At 47.4% G+C, this 22,145-nt stretch overlaps 1 protein-coding gene across 1 annotated transcript in view; it reads left to right on the forward strand.

Annotated features, from left to right (window-relative positions):
* The window catches only part of LOC124045531 (ubiquitin carboxyl-terminal hydrolase 19-like), a 34,697-nt gene extending 12,831 nt beyond the window's left edge, over window positions 1–21,866 (forward strand). The window contains 22 exon segments of the mRNA XM_046364878.1: window positions 112–642; window positions 766–951; window positions 954–1,272; window positions 1,381–1,537; window positions 1,640–1,711; window positions 1,847–1,962; window positions 2,781–2,992; window positions 4,649–4,859; window positions 5,217–5,350; window positions 5,829–5,987; window positions 6,203–6,313; window positions 7,501–7,611; window positions 7,713–7,955; window positions 8,083–8,201; window positions 8,371–8,514; window positions 8,650–8,981; window positions 10,681–10,791; window positions 10,956–11,172; window positions 14,136–14,288; window positions 16,004–16,170; window positions 17,075–17,241; window positions 20,611–21,866. Coding sequence (XP_046220834.1) covers window positions 112–642; window positions 766–951; window positions 954–1,272; window positions 1,381–1,537; window positions 1,640–1,711; window positions 1,847–1,962; window positions 2,781–2,992; window positions 4,649–4,859; window positions 5,217–5,350; window positions 5,829–5,987; window positions 6,203–6,313; window positions 7,501–7,611; window positions 7,713–7,955; window positions 8,083–8,201; window positions 8,371–8,514; window positions 8,650–8,981; window positions 10,681–10,791; window positions 10,956–11,172; window positions 14,136–14,288; window positions 16,004–16,170; window positions 17,075–17,241; window positions 20,611–20,751 — 4,113 coding nt within the window. The 3' untranslated portion in view covers window positions 20,752–21,866.
* Window positions 21,867–22,145: the final 279 nt, after the last annotated feature.

Raw genomic sequence — 22,145 nt, forward strand, 5'->3', positions numbered from 1 at the left:
CATCATGTGACTATTGCCGATCTCTTGCGAAGGTTTTAACCACAATTACTAAAAGAAATACATACAAAAAAAAACCTAAAAAACATTTTGTCTCAACTCTCCTCCCTGCAGCAAAATAAGAAGGAGAAGCAGCCTGTGAAAGTGGAGGCCAAGAACGGTAAAGACCAGAAGCAGCCGCCTCTGGTAAAGCCTGAGAAGTCTGTCCCAGAGACAACAGACATGGCTGAACTGTCCACCCAGACGTCTGCTCCACCGGCACAGTGTGAACAAAGGCGTGGCAAAGCAGAGCGAGGTGTCAAACGCATCATGAACTACAAACCAGCCGACAGGCTAGAGTCTGTGGTGAAGGCTGGAGGAGGGGGGCAGACCAAGCCGGTCAGTGTCAGTAAAGGGGACCTGCCTCAGGAGCCCAGTGCCAAGCGCCCCGTCCATCCCCCCAAGGTCTCCAAGGACCCCACCTCCGAGATGCCCAGGGATACACACTCCAAGTCCACAGCCAATGGGAAACCACACAGCCACACTGGCCGGGACCTCCAGACGTCTACAGCTGGTGACAATCGAGCTGAGCTGCTAGGCAATGGCCATGAGGGTACAACACCTGAGGTAGCCGTCAGCCACACGCAGCAGGAGTTGAAAGTTCAGGTGAGTCCCGGTGTCTCTAGACTCTACCGTCTCACCAGGCACTGAGTACTGTGTGGGTTCAAATATGTGTGTGTGAAATTCTGCTGCTCTGTATCTGATTGTAAAGCCCATTTATTGTTTTAGACTGAGGACAAGAAGGCCCCAGAGTCTGATTTCAAGGCTGGTGCAGAAGAGGTAATCATACCGGCAGCCACTGTGTCCAGTGCTCAGATCAGCCCCAAGGCTGGAGCCTCCACCAACAGAACAGAGAGGCCAGGGGAGGCCCAGAGGCCAGGGGAGGCCCAGAGGCCAGGGGAGGCCCAGAGGCCAGGGGAGGCCCAGAGGCCAGGGGAGGGAGGCCAGGGGAGGCCCAGAGGCCAGGGGAGGCCGAGAGGCCAGGGGAGGCCGAGAGGCCAGGGGAGGCCGAGAGGCCAGGGGAGGCCGAGAGGCCTGATTCTGAGACGCTAGTGAGACAGCCTCCGAATGAGGCTGACCAGGCCACTGAGTCTCTAACACCAACCAATCGTTCAGGATCAGGGAATCCTGTGACTGCAACAGACAACGAGCAGGCTGAGTCCTCCAGCAGCAGCACTCAGGAGGAGAAGAGGGACCGGTCTAAGGAGGAACCTCTGGAGATGAAGCAGGAGGAAGGTCAGTGGACGTCTCAAAAGGGGACGCTGAAATGTTATTTCTGTCACGGTGAGTCCATGGTCTGCAGACAGTGACCTGAAACGTTGCACTGTGGTTATCTTCTAGCAGTTCCAGAGCCAATGGTGAACCTGAAGTTGTTGAAGAACGACTCGTACGAGAAAGGGACAGACCTGATGGTGGTCAACGTGTACATGAAGGGCATCTTCAGAGAGACAGCCAGGGTGATCTTCAGAGAACAGGACTTCACACTCATCTTCCAGACCAGGTAACTTGGTCCTTGTGACCTTTCACCTTGGTGACCTTAGTAGATCTTAATTGGATTTTAGTGGTGTTTCCAGTTTATTGAACTTTCTTCCCGTTCAAACAGCGATGTAAATTTCCTGCGTCTTCATGCGGACTGCGGAGCGAACACCGTCTTTAAGTGGCAAGTCAAACTCCGGTAAGACTTTCAAGTCCAGCTTGGTCTGTGATTTTTTTTTTTTTGTGTGGTGTTTCTATACACATGTGTACAGATGTCCCTTTTTGGTTCTCATTGAGACGGTGAGTCTGACAAGCTGAGGATCCTCTGTTACAGGAACCTCATCCAGCCTGAGCAGTCCACGTATGCCTTCACCCCGTCCCGTTTAGACATCACCCTGAAGAAGAGGCACAGCCAGCGCTGGGGGGGCCTGGAGGCCCCTGCTACACAAGGTCTTCCTGCTGCCTGGCTTCTACTGCACACGTTATAGATGTCTGTTACACTAGCTGTCACACAGTTTGAGATATACCAGCCCCGTATAAATATTACACACACAATGGCTTCCACATACATGTGTTTACTGACTGTATTTTTATATTGCTGTTTGAGGAGCACATTGATGTGTTTCAATTTGAACCAATTGACTGTAACCTACTGGCTGTAGGTCCAACCAGTGTCCTAGGACATCATTAGAGCCTGTCCTAATGTTAATTGGGGCGGCAGGGTAGCCTAGTGGTTAGAGCATTGGACTAGTAACCGAAAGGTTGCAAGTTCAAATCCCCGAGCTGACAAGGTACAAAATCTGTCGTTCTACCCCTGAACAGGCAGTTAACCCACTGTTCCCAGGCCGTCATTGTTCTTAACTGACTTGCCTAGTTAAATAAAGGTAAAAACAAAAAATTACTTTGGAGGGTTGACACCGCGGGAGGGTTGAATTTAGGTGGTTCTGAGGGAAGGTGGGGTCTTAATGTTTGGTATACTAATAAGGTGTTGGTGTTATGCGTGACTATAGTAGGTAGGCATGTTTGTGGGTGTTTCCATTCAAGGCAGCACTACGGACAGGCATCTGACCACTGAAACTAATCCAGTTACTCAGTATGCATGTCTGCTGTTCTCACAAGCCCGCGGGTCTCTGGGTGTCAGTGCAGAACAGTGCCCAGGTTACAGTGCCCAGGTTATGTCCTTAACTTGTAAGGTAATATGCTTCTCTTGGTCCTGACAGTTGTTTGCCGTTGACCACAAGCTCCATCCTCCTCTGTTTAAGGTGCAGTGGGTGGCGCCAAGGTTGCTGTGCCCTCCGCACTGTCCTCTCAGGCCAGTCAGCCGGGCAGCAGCAAGCACTCCCTCTCTGCCAAGGAGGAGCCACCCTGGGTGGGGGAGGGGAAACCCAAGTCCCCTCGGACAGTGGACGGATGCCTGGACAGTGTGTCATCCCGCACCGTCTCAGACCATGTCCCCATCAAACAGGAGCCTCCTGTCACGGTGAGTTGGATGAGATGGTGAGAGAGGGAGGACTGACGGAGGATGAGATGGTGAGAGAGGGAGGACTGACGGAGGATGAGATGGTGAGAGAGGGAGGACTGACGGAGGATGAGATGGTGAGAGAGGGAGGACTGACGGAGGATGAGATGGTGAGAGAGGGAGGACTGACGGAGGATGAGATGGTGAGAGAGGGAGGACTGACGGAGGATGAGATGGTGAGAGAGGGAGGACTGACGGAGGATGAGATGGTGAGAGAGGGAGGACTGACGGAGGATGAGATGGTGAGAGAGGGAGGACTGACGGAGGATGAGATGGTGAGAGAGGGAGGATGAGATGGTGAGAGAGAGGGAGGACTGACGGAGGATGAGATGGTGAGAGAGAGGACTGACGGAGGATGAGATGGTGAGAGGAGAGAGAGAGAGAGAGAGGACTGACGGAGGATGAGATGGTGAGAGAGAGAGAGGACTGACGGAGGATGAGATGGTGAGAGAGAGAGGACTGACGGAGGACGAGATGGTGAGAGAGGGAGGACTGGCGGAGGATGAGATGGTGAGAGAGCGAGAGGACTGACGGAGGACGAGATGGTGAGAGAGGGAGGACTGGCGGAGGATGAGATGGTGATGGTGATGGTGAGAGAGGGGGGACTGGCGGAGGGATGGAGGATGGGATTGTGAGATGGGAGGGACTGGTGGCGGAGGAGGATGAGATTGTGAGAGAGAGGGGGACTGGTGGAGGATGAGATGGTGAGAGGATGGGGAGGACTGGCGGAGGTGATGGTGAGAGGGAGGGGAGGATGAGGCGGAGGTGAGGATGAGATGGTGAGAGGGGAGGACTGGCGGAGGTGATGGTGAGAGAGGGAGGACTGGTGGAGGTGATGGTGAGAGAGGGAGGACTGGTGATGGTGAGAGAGGGGGGACTGGCGGAGGATGAGATGGTGAGAGAGGAGAGAGGGGGACTGGCGGAGGATGAGATGGTGAGAGAGGGGAGGACTGGCGGAGGGATGGTGGCGGAGGATGACGGATGGTGAGAGAGGGGGGGACTGGTGGAGGATGAGATGGTGAGAGGACTGGTGGAGGATGAGATGGTGGGGAGGACTGGCGGAGGATGGTGACGGAGGATGAGATGGTGAGAGAGGGAGGACTGGTGATGGTGAGAGGGAGGATGAGATGGTGAGAGAGGACTGGCGGAGATGATGGTGAGGGGAGGATGAGGTGATGGTGAGAGAGGGAGGACTGACGTGAGGAGGGGGAGATGGTGATGGTGAGAGAGGGAGGACTGGCGGAGGTGATGGTGAGAGAGGGAGGACTGGTGATGGTGATGATGGTGAGAGAGAGGGGGACTGGCGGAGGATGAGATGGTGAGAGAGGACTGACTGAGGATGAGATGGTGAGAGGAGATGGAAAAGGCCCAAAAAGGGAAACTGTATGAAGTGATTTAGGACCAGGAGTAGGGGACTGGAAAATGAGTAGGGGGAAAGGGAATCCGATTTCTTTATCATTTCATTATCCTATGAGCCTCGAGGGTTGGTGTTTTTCCTTGCCACTGGGCTTCTGCATTGCTTGTTCTTTGGGGTTTTAGGGTATCAGTAAAGAACTGTTGATGTAAAAAAGGTCTTTATAAAGTTGATGGTATTTCATCCCTTTATTTCTGTCTCAGCCCAAGCCCACCTGTATGGTCCAGCCCATGACCCACGCACCTCCTGCCGGCAGCCAGCACAGCCAGCGCAGCGTTGAGGAGGAAGAGGAGGAGGAGGAGAAGGTGTGTCTGCCAGGCTTCACAGGCCTGGTCAACCTGGGCAACACATGCTTTATGAACAGTGTCATCCAGTCTCTTTCCAACACCCGGGAACTCAGGGACTACTTTCATGGTCAGTGAGCTCCTCTAATCTTCCTCTTCCCTTCTGTCATTCTTTCATTTAACTTGAAGTTTTTTACATTCTTTTATGAAATGTGTCTGATTTAAATATGTATGTAAAAAATACATTTTACAATGTTACATTGCAGGGAATAAAATATTTTCATATATATATATAACAAGAAAATATTTTATTCCCTGCAATGTAACATTGTAAAATGTATGTTTTACATACATATTTACATCAGACACATTTCATAAAGGATATATAATATATATATATAAAAGTTTCAACATGCAAGTCATTGTATTAATCTTCAGTGAGTGTAGATATTAAACCATTAACAGTGTTCTCTCACCCTCTGTGTAGACCGGGCGTTTGAGAATGAGATCAACTGTAATAACCCGTTGGGGACAGGTGGTCGGCTGGCCATCGGGTTCGCTGTGCTGCTCCGGGCTTTGTGGAAGGGTACCCACCATGCTTTTCAGCCCTCTAAGTTAAAGGTGACACTCCACTGTCCTGAGTCCCATCTTTAACTCCCTCCTGTTATTTAATAATATAGAATGAGATAATATGACATTTAGCAGATGTTGTAACTCAAATAGCCTTAGTCTTTATTCTCCAGGTGATCGTATCCACTAAGATGTGGTGTGTTTATTCTCCAGGAGATCGTATCCACTAAGATGTGGTGTGTTTATTCTCCAGGAGATCGTATCCACTAAGATGTGGTGTGTTTATTCTCCAGGAGATCGTATCCACTAAGATGTGGTGTGTTTATTCTCCAGGGAGATCCACTAAGATGTGGTGTGTTTATTCTCCAGGAGATCGTATCCACTAAGATGTGGTGTGTTTATTCTCCAGGAGATCGTATCCACTAAGATGTGGTGTGTTTATTCTCCAGGAGATCGTATCCACTAAGATGTGGTGTGTTTATTCTCCAGGAGATCGTATCCACTAAGATGTGGTGTGTTTATTCTCCAGGCGATCGTGGCCAGTAAGGCCAGTCAGTTTACAGGCTATGCCCAGCACGATGCCCAGGAGTTCATGGCCTTCCTCCTGGATGGGCTCCACGAGGACCTGAACCGCATCCAGAACAAGCCCTACACAGAGACCGTGGATTCAGACGGACGGCTGGACGAGGTGGGTGAAATAAAGGTTTGAGCAGCACCATAAACAATCACATTTATTTTTATAAGGCCCCTTTGTGACATCTAAAAAGGTGCTTTACACATACCCGGCAGGCTAAAACTCCAAATGGCAAGCAATGCAGAGACAGTTATACTTATAACCACACTCACTGTTTCCATTCAGTCCAGTTGTCTTGGAAAATGACTTGGTGTGTCTGTTTTAAAAAGGTGGTGGCAGATGAGGCATGGCAGAGGCACAAGATGAGAAACGACTCGTTCATCGTAGACCTCTTCCAGGGCCAGTACAAATCCAAGCTCGTCTGCCCAGTGTGCTCCAAGGTAAGACACAAACAGCGGAATTATTTCAACACAATTAAGCAACACTCCACTGTCTGAATATATCTGGGTGTTCATGTTGAACTGTGTTTTGTATTGAGTCTCAATGGGTTATTTTTTTCTAGTCTTGGAATGTATCAGTCAAACTCACGGGGATAATACCATAGCTACGGCTATCCAGTGCTGAACACAGACCCTGACTGTTGTTTAACCCCCTAATGTCGAAGTCCGTGCGGAAATCTAATTAGCATAATTTTAAAGGAAATATCCCCATGGAAATCTGTCAGTTTAAGCTAGAGAGATGTTTTTTTTGCATTGGATGAGTCTCAATCCGCGAATCTTGTAATTCCGCATCTGCGGTGAAAGGTTACAGAGCTAGAGCGGTGTTTGTCAGACCGTGAGACATCACGAAAACCGGTCGTCTGTCATTTCCGAACAGGTTGTTCTACACACTAATATGGAAAGGTGAGACTCTCATGTACATTACATGTTGGTTGTTATCCTCTAGGACGCCCACAGGCTTCACAAAACTAGTCTGAAGATCCCCTGGTACCAGTTGAAAAACACGACTGGAAGTACAGTACCAGTCAGAAGTTTGGACACGCCTACTCATTCCAGGGATTTTCTTTATTTTTACTATTTTATACATTGTAGAATAATAGGGAAGATATCAAAAGTATTTAATAACACACTAGGAATCATGTAGTAATCAAAAAGAAGTGTTAAACAAATCAAAATATAGTTTATATTTGACATTCTTCGAAGTAGCCAACGTTTGCCTAAAATACAGCTTTGCACTCTCTTGGCACTCTCATAACCAGCTTCACCTGGAATGCTTTTCCAACAATCTTGAAGGAGTTCCCACATAACCTGAGCACTTGTTGGCTGTCAGAACCAACTTCTTTTTTGCTATTATTTGTGGATATGTTCTTCTGTTGTTCCATGTAGTGTATCTGTTATTACATTTGTATTTTATTTAACTAGGCTAGTCAGTTAAGAACAAATTATTATTTACAATGACGGCCTAGGAACAGTGGGTTAACTGCCTTGTTCAGGGGCAACCTTTTGGTTACAGGCCCAACGCTCTGACCACTGGCTACCTGCTGCCCTGGCATGCATTTGTATGGGCCAGTAAGATGTTTGTCTGTTTGAATGTTTTGAAAAGTTAAAATGTCCTTCTCTCTCCCCAGGTTTCCATAACCTTCGACCCCTTCCTCTACCTTCCCGTGCCCTTGCCCCAGAAGCAGAAGGTCCTCACAGTGTTCTACTTTGCTAAAGAGCCTCACAAGAAACCCATGAAGGTAAGAGGACGTATCATTCAAATAGCAGATGGCTTCTGTTTATTATTTTTTGATTTGAATTATTTTATTTGACTAAGTCTGCTTCCTCTGATTTGTGTCAGTTCCTGGTGAGTGTGAGTAAAGAGAACTCGAGCACAGCCGAGGTCCTGGAGTCCATCTCTCGGAGTGTGAGGATCAAGGCAGAGAACCTGAGATTGGCTGAGGTAGTGAAGAGTCGTTTCCATCGGATCTTCCTCCCATCCAACTCCCTGGACACGGTCTCCTCCTCAGACATGCTCTTCTGCTTCGAAGTGCTGTCTAAGGAGCTGGCCAAGGAGAGGGTGGTGGTGCTCAGAGTCCAGCAGGTAAACATCCAGCAGCCTCTCTTGCCGTCCTATTCGAACCTTAGGGAACTATAACACAAGTCCCTAGTGTGTTTCCTCTGTCTCTGTGTTCAGCTCATCTGTCTCTCTGCCCCCCCCCCCTGTCCAGAGGCCTCAGGTCCCCAGTATTCCCATCTCAAAATGTGCTGCCTGCCTGAAGCCTCCTCTCTCGGATGAAGAGAAACTGAAGCGATGCACCCGCTGCTACCGCGTGGGTTACTGCAACCAGTGAGTCAATAGCTCACTAAATGTTTGCTGTCTGGCACTAATGACACGGAGGCAATTGAATGAGTTAATCTCCCAATAATAACAGAACTATTTCCTGTTCTCCTAAATTATTCAGGAATAGAAAAAATAAATTAGTTTAGTTTTTAATCCAATCTAACTTTTTTTTCAGGGTTTGCCAGAAAAAACATTGGTCCAGCCACAAGGTTCTGTGTGGGCCGAACATAGAGAACGTGGGGCTTCCCTTCCTGGTCAGCGTCCCTGAGTCCAGACTCACCTATGCCCGGCTGTCCCAGCTGCTGGAAGGATACTCTAGGTACCATTGGGATGTTGATGGATATGAATGCTGCTCTTTAGATATCAGTACAACTTTGCTGATTTACCATTGTTGGACTGTCACTGATTTACTATTTGGTCTCCCCCCCCCCCCCCCCCCCATCTCTCTGTGTAGGTATTCAGTGAACGTGTTCCAGCCTCCCTTCCAGTCTGGCAGGACGTCTCCAGAGGTCACCCAGTGCCTGGCTGACCTTCCCCCTCCAGCAGAGACCCCTGAAAGTGTGGGGCCAGGGAATACGGCCAGGGGCGGTGGGGCAGGGGACTCGGAGCAGGAGGGCTCCTCTCTGGTTCCTGAGGCTCCACTAGAGACAGCCCAGGCCTCAGCACATCCAGCCGGAGACCCAGACGCCCTCTCCACCCACACCACAGACTCAGGTTTCATTGAGGCCTCCTCTGACTCCCAGGGAGAGAAGGAGACCTCCTGTGAGAAGGCTGTCAGACCAGAAGGTAAAGGCAAGCATCTTCTAAAATTGACATATCAATAGTATTGTTTTGACTTTTTTCATTACATTTCTCAACTGATTTATATATACATTTTTTTTTTTTTTACCTTACCATAGATACACTATGTTTACAAAAGTATGTGGACACTCCTTCAAATGAGTGGATTTGGGGATTTTATCTACACCTGTTGCTGACGGGTGTAAAATCGAGCACACCGCCATGCAATCTCCATAGACAAACAGTAAGAATAGCCTTACTGAAGAGAGCAGCGACTTTCAACGTGGCACTGTCATAGGATGACACCTTTTCCAATAAGTCAGTTTGTCAAATTTCTCCCCTGGTCAAATGTAAGTGCTGTTATTGTGAAGTGGAAACATCTAGGAGCAACAACGGCTCAGCCGTGAAGTGGTAGGCCGCACAAGCTCACAGAACGGGAGTGCCGAGTGCTAAAGTGTGTTGCGTGTAAATAAATCGTCTGTCCTCGGTTGCAACGGCAGCACAAGAGCTGTTCGTCAGGAGCGTCATGGAATGGGTTTCCATGGCCAAGCAGCAGCACACAAGCCTAAGATCACCATTCGCAATGCGAAGCGTCGGCTGGAGTGGTATAAAGTTTGCCGCAGTTGGACTCTGGAGCAGTGGAAATGCGTTCTCTGGAGTGATGAACCACGCTTCATCATCTGGCAGTCCGATGGACAAATCTAGGCACAAAGCGAGGTCCATACAGAAATAGTTTGTCGAGATCAAAGTGGAAGAACTTAACTGGCCTACACAGAGCCCTGATCTCAACCCCATCGAACACCTTTGGGATGAATTGGAACACCAACTGTGAGCCAGGCCTAATCGCCCAACATCAGTGCCCAACCTCTCTAACACTCTTGTGGCTGAATGGAAGCAAGTTCCTGCATCTATGTTCCAACATCTAGTGGAAAGCCTTCCCTGGAGAGTGGAGGCTGTTATAGCAGCAAAGGGGGGACCAACTCCATATTAATGCCCATGATTTTGGAATGAGATGTTCGACAACCAGGTGTCCACATACTTTTGGTTATTTACAAGCATTTCGCTACACTCGCAATAACATCTGCTAACCTTGTGTATGTGACCAATAACATCTGCTAACCTTGTGTATGTGACCAATAACATCTGCTAACCTTGTGTATGTGACCAATAACATCTGCTAACCTTGTGTATGTGACCAATAACATCTGTATGTGACCAATAAACTAACCTTGTGTATGTGACCAATAACATCTGCTAACCTTGTGTATGTGACCAATAACATCTGCTAACCTTGTGTATGTGACCAATAACATCTGCTAACCTTGTGTATGTGACCAATAACATCTGCTAACCTTGTGTATGTGACCAATAACATCTGCTAACCTTGTGTATGTGACCAATAACATCTGCTAACCTTGTGTATGTGACCAATAACATCTGCTAACCTTGTGTATGTGACCAATAACATCTGCTAACCTTGTGTATGTGACCAATAACATCTGCTAACCTTGTGTATGTGACCAATACCATCTGCTAACCTTGTGTATGTGACCAATAACATCTGCTAACCTTGTGTATGTGACCAATACCATCTGCTAACCTTGTGTATGTGACCAATACCATCTGCTAACCTTGTGTATGTGACCAATTACGATGTATTTAGTAGATGTCTTTCCCTGTGGATCACGCTGTGTTTTGTGTCTAGCTGCTGTGACCGGCTACCAGCAACCATCAGAGTCTGCGTCCAGCCACACCTCTCAGTTCTACATCACCGTCCTCCACTCCAACAGCAAGGAGCAGACACTGGAGGAAAAGGGTCAGGGCCTAAACTCAAACCTGCCCCTCACACCTAGTCCTAGTGTTAAGACAAAGCTTAAACTCAAACATCTGCTGCCCTGTATCATTCAACATTGAACTCCTTTACGATATGTGTTCTAGAATGTCTTCCTGTTGTTTTGTCGCGTTTCCCCTTTACCCTAGAAGAGGCCGTTCTGGACCTCCCTGAGGACTCCAGCCTGGAGCTGGTGTGGAAGAACAACGAGCGTCTCAAGGAGTACGTCCTGGTTCGATCCAAGGAGCTGGAATTTGAAGAGGACCCCGGGTCGGTCAACGAGACAGCCAGGGCTGGACACTTCACCCTGGAGCAGTGCCTCAACCTCTTCACTAGGCCTGAGGTGCTGGCACCAGAGGAGGCATGGTAGGAACAACACCACTGATCAATGTAGCGTTCAACATACACTAACATGCAGACATACTCAAACAAATGTAGCCCTACAGTCCCACAATGCCGTGGACTAACACATGTACTGCACAGTTAACATTCAGACAGTCCTCTTACTGATTTAGGTGGTGTTTTGATGGATTTACAAACCTAACAAACTCTCTTTCTCTCTGTCCCTATCCTTCCCCCCCTCTCTGCCTCTCGCCTCTGCCTCTCGCCTCTGCCTCACTCTGCCTCTCGCCTCTGCCTCCCTCTCTCTCTCTCTCTCGCCTCTCTCTCTCGCCTCTGCCTCTCTCTCTCTCGCCTCTGCCTCTCTCTCTCTCGCCTCTGCCTCTCTCTCTCTCGCCTCTGCCTCTCTCTCGCCTCTGCCTCTCTCTCGCCTCTGCCTCTCTCTCTCTCTCGCCTCTGCCTCTCTCTCTCTCTCTCTCTCGCCTCTGCCTCTCTCTCTCGCCTCTCTCTCTCTCGCCTCTTCCTCTCTCTCTCTCGCCTCTCTCTCTCTCTCTCTCTCTCTCTCTCTCGCCTCTCTCTCTCTCTCGCCTCTGCCTCTCTCTCTCGCCTCTGCCTCTCTCTCTCTCTCGCCTCTCTCTCTCTCTCTCTCTCTCTCTCTCTCTCTCTCTCTCTCTCTCTCTCTCTCTCTCTCTCTCTCTCTCGCCTCTGCCTCTCTCTCTCGCCTCTGCCTCTCTCTCTCGCCTCTGCCTCTCTCTCTCGCCTCTGCCTCTCTCTCTCGCCTCTGTCTCTCTCTCTCGCCTCTGCCTCTGCCTCTCTCTCTCTCTCTCTCGCCTCTGCCTCTCTCTCTCTCTCGCCTCTGCCTCTCTCTCTCTCTCTCTCTCTCTCTCGCCTCTGCCTCTCTCTCTCGCCTCTGCCCCTCTCTCTCTCTCGCCTCTTCCTCTCTCTCTCGCCTCTTCCTCTCTCTCTCGCCTCTGCCTCTCTCTCTCGCCTCTGCCCCTCTCTCTCTCTCGCCTCTGCCTCTCTCTCTCTCTCGCCTCTGCCTCTCTCTCTCTCTCGCCTCTGCCTCTCTCTCTCTCTCTCTCTCGCCTCTGCCTCTCTCTCTCGCCTCTGCCTCTCTCTCTCTCTCGCCTCTGCCCCTCTCTCTCTCTCTCTCTCGCCTCTTCCTCTCTCTCTCGCCTCTGCCTCTCTCTCTCTCTCGCCTCTGCCCCTCTCTCTCTCTCTCTCTCGCCTCTTCCTCTCTCTCTCGCCTCTGCCTCTCTCTCTCTCTCGCCTCTGCCCCTCTCTCTCTCTCTCTCTCGCCTCTTCCTCTCTCTCTCGCCTCTGCCTCTCTCTCTCTCTCGCCTCTGCCCCTCTCTCTCTCTCTCTCTCGCCTCTTCCTCTCTCTCTCGCCTCTGCCTCTCTCTCTCTCTCGCCTCTGCCTCTCTCTCTCTCTCTCTCTCGCCTCTGCCTCTCTCTCTCTCTCGCCTCTGCCTCTCTCTCTCTCTCGCCTCTGCCTCTCTCTCTCTCTCGCCTCTGCCTCTCTCTCTCTCTCTCTCTCGCCTCTGCCTCTCTCTCTCGCCTCTGCCTCTCTCTCTCGCCTCTGCCTCTCTCTCTCTCTCTCTCGCCTCTTCCTCTCTCTCTCGCCTCTTCCTCTCTCTCTCGCCTCTTCCTCTCTCTCTCGCCTCTGCCTCTCTCTCTCGCCTCTGCCCCTCTCTCTCTCTCGCCTCTTCCTCTCTCTCTCGCCTCTGCCTCTCTCTCTCTCTCGCCTCTGCCTCTCTCTCTCTCTCTCTCTCACCTCTGCCTCTCTCTCTCTCTCGCCTCTGCCCCTCTCTCTCTCTCGCCTCTGCCCCTCTCTCTCTCTCGCCTCTGCCCCTCTCTCTCTCTCGCCTCTTCCTCTCTCTCTCTCGCCTCTTCCTCTCTCTCTCTCGCCTCTGCCTCTCTCTCTCTCTCTCTCTCTCTCTCTCGCCTCTGCCTCTCTCTCTCGCCTCTGCCTCTCTCTCTCTCTCGCCTCTGCCCCTCTCTCTCTCTCGCCTCTTCCTCTCTCTCTCTCGCCTCTTCCTCTCTCTCTCTCGCCTCTTCCTCTCTCTCTCTCTCTCGCCTCTTCCTCTCTCTCTCTCTCGCCTCTTCCTCTCTCTCTCTCTCGCCTCTTCCTCTCTCTCTCTCGCCTCTTCCTCTCTCTCTCTCGCCTCTTCCTCTCTCTCTCTCGCCTCTTCCTCTCTCTCTCTCGCCTCTTCCTCTCTCTCTCTCGCCTCTTCCTCTCTCTCTCTCGCCTCTGCCCCTCTCTCTCTCTCTCTCGCCTCTGCCCCTCTCTCTCTCTCGCCTCTGCCCCTCTCTCTCTCTCGCCTCTGCCCCTCTCTCTCTCTCGCCTCTGCCCCTCTCTCTCTCTCGCCTCTGCCCCTCTCTCTCTCTCGCCTCTGCCCCTCTCTCTCTCTCGCCTCTGCCCCTCTCTCTCTCTCGCCTCTGCCCCTCTCTCTCTCTCGCCTCTGCCCCTCTCTCTCTCTCGCCTCTGCCCCTCTCTCTCTCTCGCCTCTGCCCCTCTCTCTCTCTCGCCTCTGCCCCTCTCTCTCTCTCGCCTCTGCCCCTCTCTCTCTCTCGCCTCTTCCTCTCTCTCTCTCGCCTCTTCCTTCTCTCTCTCTCGCCTCTTCCTTCTCTCTCTCTCGCCTCTTCCTCTCTCTCTCTCGCCTCTTCCTCTCTCTCTCTCGCCTCTTCCTCTCTCTCTCTCGCCTCTTCCTCTCTCTCTCTCGCCTCTTCCTCTCTCTCTCTCGCCTCTTCCTCTCTCTCTCTCGCCTCTTCCTCTCTCTCTCTCGCCTCTTCCTCTCTCTCTCTCGCCTCTTCCTCTCTCTCTCTCGCCTCTTCCTCTCTCTCTCTCGCCTCTTCCTCTCTCTCTCTCGCCTCTTCCTCTCTCTCTCTCGCCTCTGCCTCTCTCTCTCTCGCCTCTGTCTCTCTGTCGCTCTGTCGCTCTGTCGCTCTGTCTCGCTCTGTCGCTCTGTCTCGCTCTGTCTCTCGCTCAGGTACTGTCCAAAGTGCCAGCAGCACAGAGAGGCCTCCAAGCAGCTGCTGCTATGGCGTCTGCCCAACGTCCTCATCATCCAGCTCAAACGCTTCTCCTTCCGCAGCTTCATCTGGAGGGACAAGATCAACGACATGGTCGACTTCCCCGTCAGGTATAGTTGAAGTCGGAAGTTTACAAACACCTTAGCCAAATACATTTAAACTCCGTTTTTCACAATTCTGACATTTAATCATAGCAAATATTTCCTGTCTTAGGTTGGTTTGGATCATCAGAATAATAATAGAGTGATTTATTTCAGCTTTTATTTCTTTCTTTCATCACATTCCCAGTGGGTCAGAAGTTTACATACACTCAATTAGTATTTGGTAGCATTGCCTTTAAATGATTTAACTTGGGTCAAAAGTGTCAGGTAGCCTTCCACAAGCTTCCCACAATAAGTTGGGTGAATTTTGGCCCATTCCTCCTGTAACTGAGTCAGGTTTGTTGGCCTCCTTGCTCGCACATACTTTTTCAGTTCTGCCCACAAATGATCTATAGGCTTGAGGTCAGGGCTTTGTGATGGCCACTCCAATACCTTGACTTTGTTGTCCTTAAGCCATTTTACCACAACTTTGGAAGTATACTTGGGGTTATTGTCCATTTGGAAGACCCATTCTTGACCAAGATTTTACTTCCTGACTGATGTCTTGAGATGTTGCTTCAATATATCCACATCATTTTCCTCCCTCATGAAGCCATCTATTTTGTGAAGTGCACCAGTCCCTCCTGCAGCAAAGCACATCCACAACATGATGCTGCCACCCCTGTGCTTCACGTTTGGGATGATGTTCTTCGGCTTGCAAGCATCCCCCTTTTTCCTCCAAACATAACGGTGGTCATTATGGCCAAACGGTTCTATTTTTGTTTCATCAGACCAGAGGACATTTCTCCAAAAAGTATGATCTTTGTCCCCATCTGCAGTTGCAAACCTTAGTCTGTTTTTTTTTGTGGCGGTTTTGGAGCAGTGGCTTCTTCCTTGCTGAGCAGCCATTCAGGTTATGTTGATATAGGACTCGTTTTACTGTGGATATAGATACTTTTGTACCTGTTTCCTCCAGCATCTTCACAAGGTCCTTTGCTGCTGTTCTGGGATTGATTTGCACTTTTCGCACCAACGTACGTTCATCTGTAGCGGTATGGCGGTTGCATAGTTACATGGTGTTTATACTTGCGCACTATTGTTTGTTCATATGAACATGGTACCTTCAGGCATTTGGAAATTGCTCCAAAGGATGAACCAGACTTGTGGAGGTCTATGATATTTTTTTCTGAGGTCTTTGCTGATTTCTTTTGATTTTCCCATGATGTCAAGCAAAGAGAAACTGAGTTTGAAGATAGGCCTTGAAATACATCCACAGGTACACCTCCAATTGACTCAAATGATGTCAATTAGCCTATCAGAAGCATCTAAAGTCATGACATAATTTTCTGAAATTTTCCAAGCTGTTTAAAGGCACCTTAGTCAACTTAGTGTATGTAAACTTCTGACCCAATGGAATTGTGATACAGTGAATTACAAATGAAATAATCTGTTTGTAAACAATTGTTGGAAAAATTACTTGTCATGCACAACTTGCCAAAACTATAGTTTGTTAACAAGACAATTGTGGAGTGGTTGAAAAAACGAGTTTTAATGACTCAACCCTAAGTGCATTTAAACTTCTGACTTCAACTGTAAATAATATATTATGAACACAACTTCTCATATTATTCCCTTAATCACACTGACCCTCAATGACTCAATGACTTGAGGGTGAATTCACTCAAACATGTAGTTTTAAATATTTATACAAACACAGATTTACATTTTGTTTTCTTGTCTTTCAGGAACCTGGACCTCAGTAAGTTCTGTATTGGTCAGAAGGACGACATGCAGCAGCCTCCCATCTATGACCTCTATGCAGTCATCAATCACTACGGGGGCATGATCGGAGGTCACTACACTGCCTACGCACGCCTGCCCAGCGCCCAGAACAGCCAGCGCAGTGATGTTGGTGAGTGACTCTGTTTGACTGAAGTAGACTATACTGTATTTTAGTAGGCTATACTGTATTTTAGTAGGCTATACTGTATTTTAGTAGGCTATACTGTATTTTAGTAGGCTATACTGTAGCTATACTGTATTGTAGTAGGCTATACTGTATTTTAGTAGGCTATACTATATTTTAGTAGGCTATACTGTATTTTAGTAGGCTATACTGTATTTTAGTAGGCTATACTGTATTTTAGTAGGCTATACTGTATTTTAGTAGGCTATACTGTATTTTAGTAGGCTGTATTTTAGTAGGCTATACTGTATTTTAGTAGGCTATACTGTATTTTAGTAGGCTATACTGTATTTTAGTAGGCTATACTGTAGCTATACTGTATTGTAGTAGGCTATACTGGATTTTAGTAGGCTATACTGGATTTTAGTAGGCTATACTGGATTTTAGTAGGCTATACTGGATTTTAGTAGGCTATACTGGATTTTAGTAGGCTATACTGGATTTTAGTAGGCTATACTGTATTTTAGTAGGCTATACTGGATTTTAGTAGGCTATACTGGATTTTAGTAGGCTATATTGGATTTTAGTAGGCTATACTGGATTTTAGTAGGCGCTACTGTATTTTAGTTGGCTATACTGGATTTCCGTCGGCTATACTGGATTTCCGTCGGCTATACTGTATTTTAGTAGATGCTACTGTATTTTAGTAGGCTATACTGTACTTTGTGACCATGGCAAGCTGGTTTAACATGTTATATTCTGTTCATACTGTTAAAATGATCTCACCTGCCGTCCTCACCTCTGCTCTCTTCCTCCACCCTCCACCTCCCCACTCGTCTTCCACCTCCCCCTATTCTCTCCTACACCTTCCACCTCCCCTTCCTACACGACCCCCCCCGCCCACCCCCAGGCTGGCGTCTTTTTGATGACAGTACGGTGACGATGGTGGAGGAGAGCCAGGTGGTGACACGCTATGCCTACGTGCTGTTCTACCGCCGCCGCAACTCCCCTGTGGAACGACCACCTCGCTTACTGGGGGCCGAGTCCTCCACCTCTGCAGGAGCCAGCGCCAGCCAGGTGAGGGCGCCATTCTCTACCTCTGAGAGTATCCCTTAGGGAAGTACCAGTATCCATTACATGGTAGTAGAAAAACTCCTCGAGGAAATAGTGCATCGTGAGGGATTCAATTAAACTTGGCCCAACATGACTCGTTTGAGGGTAGATTTAAATTTCCCGAGATTATATTTTCACCACATGAGTGAGATGTAACACTGTGTTCATTCATCTAGTCTTCTTCATGCAGTGATATTTAGTTGGTTGCTTGTGGTGCTTTTAGAGAAATGAGAGATGATCTCAGTTGTCATTGACAGAGTAATGTGTTTTCTGCTTCTTAAACTGTGATGAGAGAAAGACGATGGATCTAATCTAACTGTTTCAAGGCCCTTGGTTTGTTCATCAAGAGTTTTATGCTAGTTTCTAAATTGAATAGCGGCTTTGGATAAAAGCTGTGCACACTTGTTTCAACTTATTATCCTGAAGTGCCAGACATTGGCTTTCTCTTGTCCCCTTTATCTGATATGTTTTGGCATCTAAGCAGCATAGTTTTCTGTCCAAATGCTGAAAACAAAGTGAATTGCCTCAGAATTAATAAGGGCTGTATGTATTCACAAACTTTGTGGAAGCTATTTAATGCCTCTGAAAATGATTAGATGTATGGTGCATTTTTATTGTATCTACCAAAAAATATATTTGATTTCATGTATCTATTAGTTAACTGTTGAAAAGAAAGATGTGATCGTTTGTCTATCCATGTGTTTTCTGAGAGAAACCCCTCACATCGCTCTGAGCTGTCCTCATGCTGTTCCTTGAAAGAGTCTGGCTTGTCCTTGACCCTGTGGCCTGTGACACCGTTAATATATTAAACAGAGTGGAAGGGGAGGGGTTGGCGAGGTCTGGCTGTGGTGAGGTGGCGTTGCTTTAGGAAGAACCAAGCCTTTCGTTGAAGCTGACACAGGTTTCCGCCATCGCAGGCATCTCTGATATGGCAGGAACTGGAGCAGGAAGAGGAGGGTGTTGAAGAGGGCCCCCGGGGCCTGTTCCGTCCCAGGCTGGGGAGGAGAAGAGCAGCCAGGAGGGAGGATGGGGTGGAGGGGCAGGTGTGGCGGCTGCTGCGCCAAAGGATCCCGCATTATTCCGATGACGACTGTGTCCGATATTTTGTCCTGTGTACCTTGGCTGCTCTACTAGCGTTGTTAGTGAACCTACTCTACAGAGCCAACTGGGGCTAAGCGGCCAGTATCACACCCTACACATACACGCATGTATGCTAAAGCAATAAGGCACGAGAGGGTGTGGTATATGGCCAATATATCACGGCTAAGGGATGTTCTTATGCACGACACAACGCGGAGTTCCTGGACACAGCCCTTAGCCGTGGTATATTGGCCATATACCACAAACCACCGAGGCACCTTATTGCTGTTATAAACTGGCTACTGAAGTATTTAGAGCAGTAAGAATACATGTTTTGTCATACCCGTGGTATATGGTCTGATATACCACGGCTGTCAGCCAATCAGCATTCAGGGCTCGAGCCAACCAGTTTATAAATAGGCTTATGTACAACAAAAAATGTAAAGTCTAATGAAATATCCATTGTAGATGGCCTATAAATCAATATGCTGCTGAACACATTCAAAATGTTAACTAGATTATACACTGTATATCTGTTAATCAAGTCCAATAGCATCTACTGGTAACTTGGCTCAGCAAGGCTTCTTATTTACTGCAGTCCATAACGTATGTCCTTATAAGATACGTTAAATTCTAGTTCAAACCTACTTCAGCCTTTTATGTGTCCATGCCAAGTGTCTTTCTCTCTCATGTAGGTTTTCAGTACAAAAATCTGAAATGCGTGTTTCGTAATGGTTAGTCCTATGTTTTTGCACAAGAGATGCTGCTGAGAGGACTTGAACTAGGGTATAGGGTTTAAGTCCTACTGTGATAGTGTTGAGTGGGTGAGGGAATAAGATATTGTAATCCTTTAGCTCCATCACAGGGTGGTATGATGGGCTCCGCGACTTGCTTTGTGCAGTCATGACTTTGTACTGTAACCTGAAGACAGCTAAAATGTGTGTTTTGCTTTAATGAATACAGTGTTTTAGACTCACTGTAAGCTAGTATGTGCCTTCTGCTTGTTTGTCATATTGCTGATTTATTTTTGATTTTATGTTGTCAATGGTAAGCTCTTAATTCAGCGGTTGTATTGCTTTCTGTCCACTAGGGTTGGGCTCAATTTGAATTGGAGGCTGTTAATTCAGGAAGTGATTTAATTTAAAATTCAGACATGTATTTTTATTTTATTTTTCGAAATAGATAACTTTTACTTTTCAGTTGATTTAGAAGTTATTGAAAATAAATGCAATTTTTTTTCTTCAGATTATTGAATTGTAGGTTTTGTTTACTTCCTTCCTGTTTACTTCCTGAATTGTGACTGCCTTATGTTCGAATTGAGCCCAACCCTGCTGTTCATACGTTTTCCTTCTCCTTGTCAGACTTCATGAAAGCCACTTGTTTAACCTTTTTTTAAATGTGCTTCTTTTTTGGGGGGGTGAAATAGCTAGATATGTCGGAGCTTTACAACTGTTTGTGCAAAATAATAAGTGCGCTGATGTACAGTATGAAGCTGAAGCTTAGTAGTGACGTCAACTCATTAGGTGGGACGGTATCTACTTTCTATCAATGAAAATGATTATCTGTGTCGCTGCTATATGGACTCGCCTTCTGTAACAGTGTTGTAGTAATATGTTCAAGTCTCAGGGATATCACACTGCACTCTGTCATGCCTCTCCAGCTGTGGATGGGCTTGGAGGACAGGTATAATCACCATCTGCTTTCAATGGCCAGTATGTCTCAGTGGTTTATCCAGTGGTTTGCCTCAGTGAAATGTTGACACAAGGAAATGTGAATTATCTAGGCTCCCTACAGATGGCAAAGATTCCCTATGGTTGTGGGTGTAAAGTGAAAGTTACTGATGTAAGGAAGTGTATATTTTATAGCAGAAATATTTACTATATTGCTGTATAGAAATTGTACAATTTTAAATGTAATCTTAATAGTCGCTATTATTTAAAAAGAAAGTGGGACATTTCCTAGCAATAATGTGTACAGGTCCTTCCATCTTAATGCTGGCCCAATAAACCAACACTTGTACTACTTTTCAAAATAAAATGTCAACCTTTATGCTGTCTTAATGAATATTATTTTTAGTAAACAAACATGGAAATCGTCCATCCAATTGGAACTGTGTTTTGTTAGTGGCTGTAAGGAATATGGCCGTCAGTCCAGTGCGTTATGCTGTTGGATGGGTATCAGATGGTTCTGGTCTTCCTGAAAGGGAACTGGTCCACAGAAAAGCATGATTTGTAACACTGGTTTATTTTACAGGCCTCTGGCCAGGCACTCTTTGGGACTGACCTGGACCCTGAAGGACCCCCTCCGCTGACCCCAGAGGTGACCTCTGAGCTGTTTGGACACTCTGGCGAATGTGCTGCTCTGTCCTACAGTAACATGGAGGAGGTGGACTAAGGTGTGACTGAAGCTCCACCGATCTGGCATAAGGCTCCAGCCTCTGGGTCAATGCCAGCAGCAACATTGGGAAATACACTCCTCAGTAAACCACACTAATAAACTGGACATCTTCAAAGCATCCCCTCAGTGGTGCAATGCTAAACATGTCAGAAGTGGATTTGTGGGGAAGGAAGGACCAGTACATGTCACCACAGATGTGGTGGACATACCAGCTCATGCTGTTTATGTAGTAATATTCATGCAACACATTTATGCACACGTATGCGCGTGCACACACACACACACACAGCGTGTTTGCACATACAACAAAAGCCTCCACACACTCCTGTTTCCCCAGAGCCTCCGGGTTGCAGCCTGTTGTGATGGTGCTGCTGATGGAAGAGCCCACGCCGCTTATGACCCCTTTTTATCCCACGATAAATGGGTGTCTGGTTCAGAGGTCACAAAGGATGTGGCTAACATCAAACAAACCCCCCTCCCGCCCCAGCCTGTTTGGGATTGAGGGAAAATCGTGATGTGAGAGGATTGGACGTGTGTGTCTGGGTGTGTAAGCATTTGAGTGTGGTTTTTTTCCCCCGCTTCTCATCAAGGTTTAGTCTGGTCTGTGTTGTGATTCTGTAAGCTGGGTACCGATGTAGTGTAATGGGTGCAGAAGTTGTTTATTTTATGTTCATACAGAGGACAAAAAGTAACTCTCTTTCTGTTGACTATTTTCCTACCACATCTGGATTTAATTGCTTTGCTTCAGATTTTAAAACATTTAAAAAAAAAAAAAAAATTTTTACTTTGTAATTTATCCAATCCTGTGGATGTAATTTTTGGGAAGAAACTAACTCGATACACACTGAAATGTGCATGTAAGATACACAGTAGCCGTACAATAGAATGCTGTTACCACTTCTGCTACATATGTCCATTTCTTTTTGAGTACTCTTGTACACCCCTCCCTTCATTTGTATTAGACTGCATATATAAAGTTGGGGGTTAATGAGAATGTGTATAAGATTATACATTGTTAATATAAATTAAACACTTTTTGAGAAGCGCTAACGGGTTATTGGAATACACACTCTGATTCAGTAGGAACTTGAATAAAGTTGCCTGGAAACTTTTTTTTTTACCCTCCGTTTCTACCATTTTCTGCGTTTAAATTGTTGGTCCTCCAACCTGCACTTCTTTTACATGGTGCTTGTTACTGTATTTACTTTCAGACTCCACACATTACGCAGAGAGAAGAAGAAACGACGGTTTCAGAAAGTAAAATCAAACACTTTCTGTCAATAAGTTGGCAGAGTGATTGTATTTGTATGTGAAAAGTTGTACAAATTTAGAGCTACAAATCTACGATTGGTCAAAAGATTTACGAGGATCTCTGGTTTCAGTAACATACC

This window comes from Oncorhynchus gorbuscha, linkage group LG10 (genome assembly GCF_021184085.1).
Source record: "Oncorhynchus gorbuscha isolate QuinsamMale2020 ecotype Even-year linkage group LG10, OgorEven_v1.0, whole genome shotgun sequence".
In the NCBI taxonomy this organism is placed as follows: domain Eukaryota; kingdom Metazoa; phylum Chordata; class Actinopteri; order Salmoniformes; family Salmonidae; genus Oncorhynchus; species Oncorhynchus gorbuscha.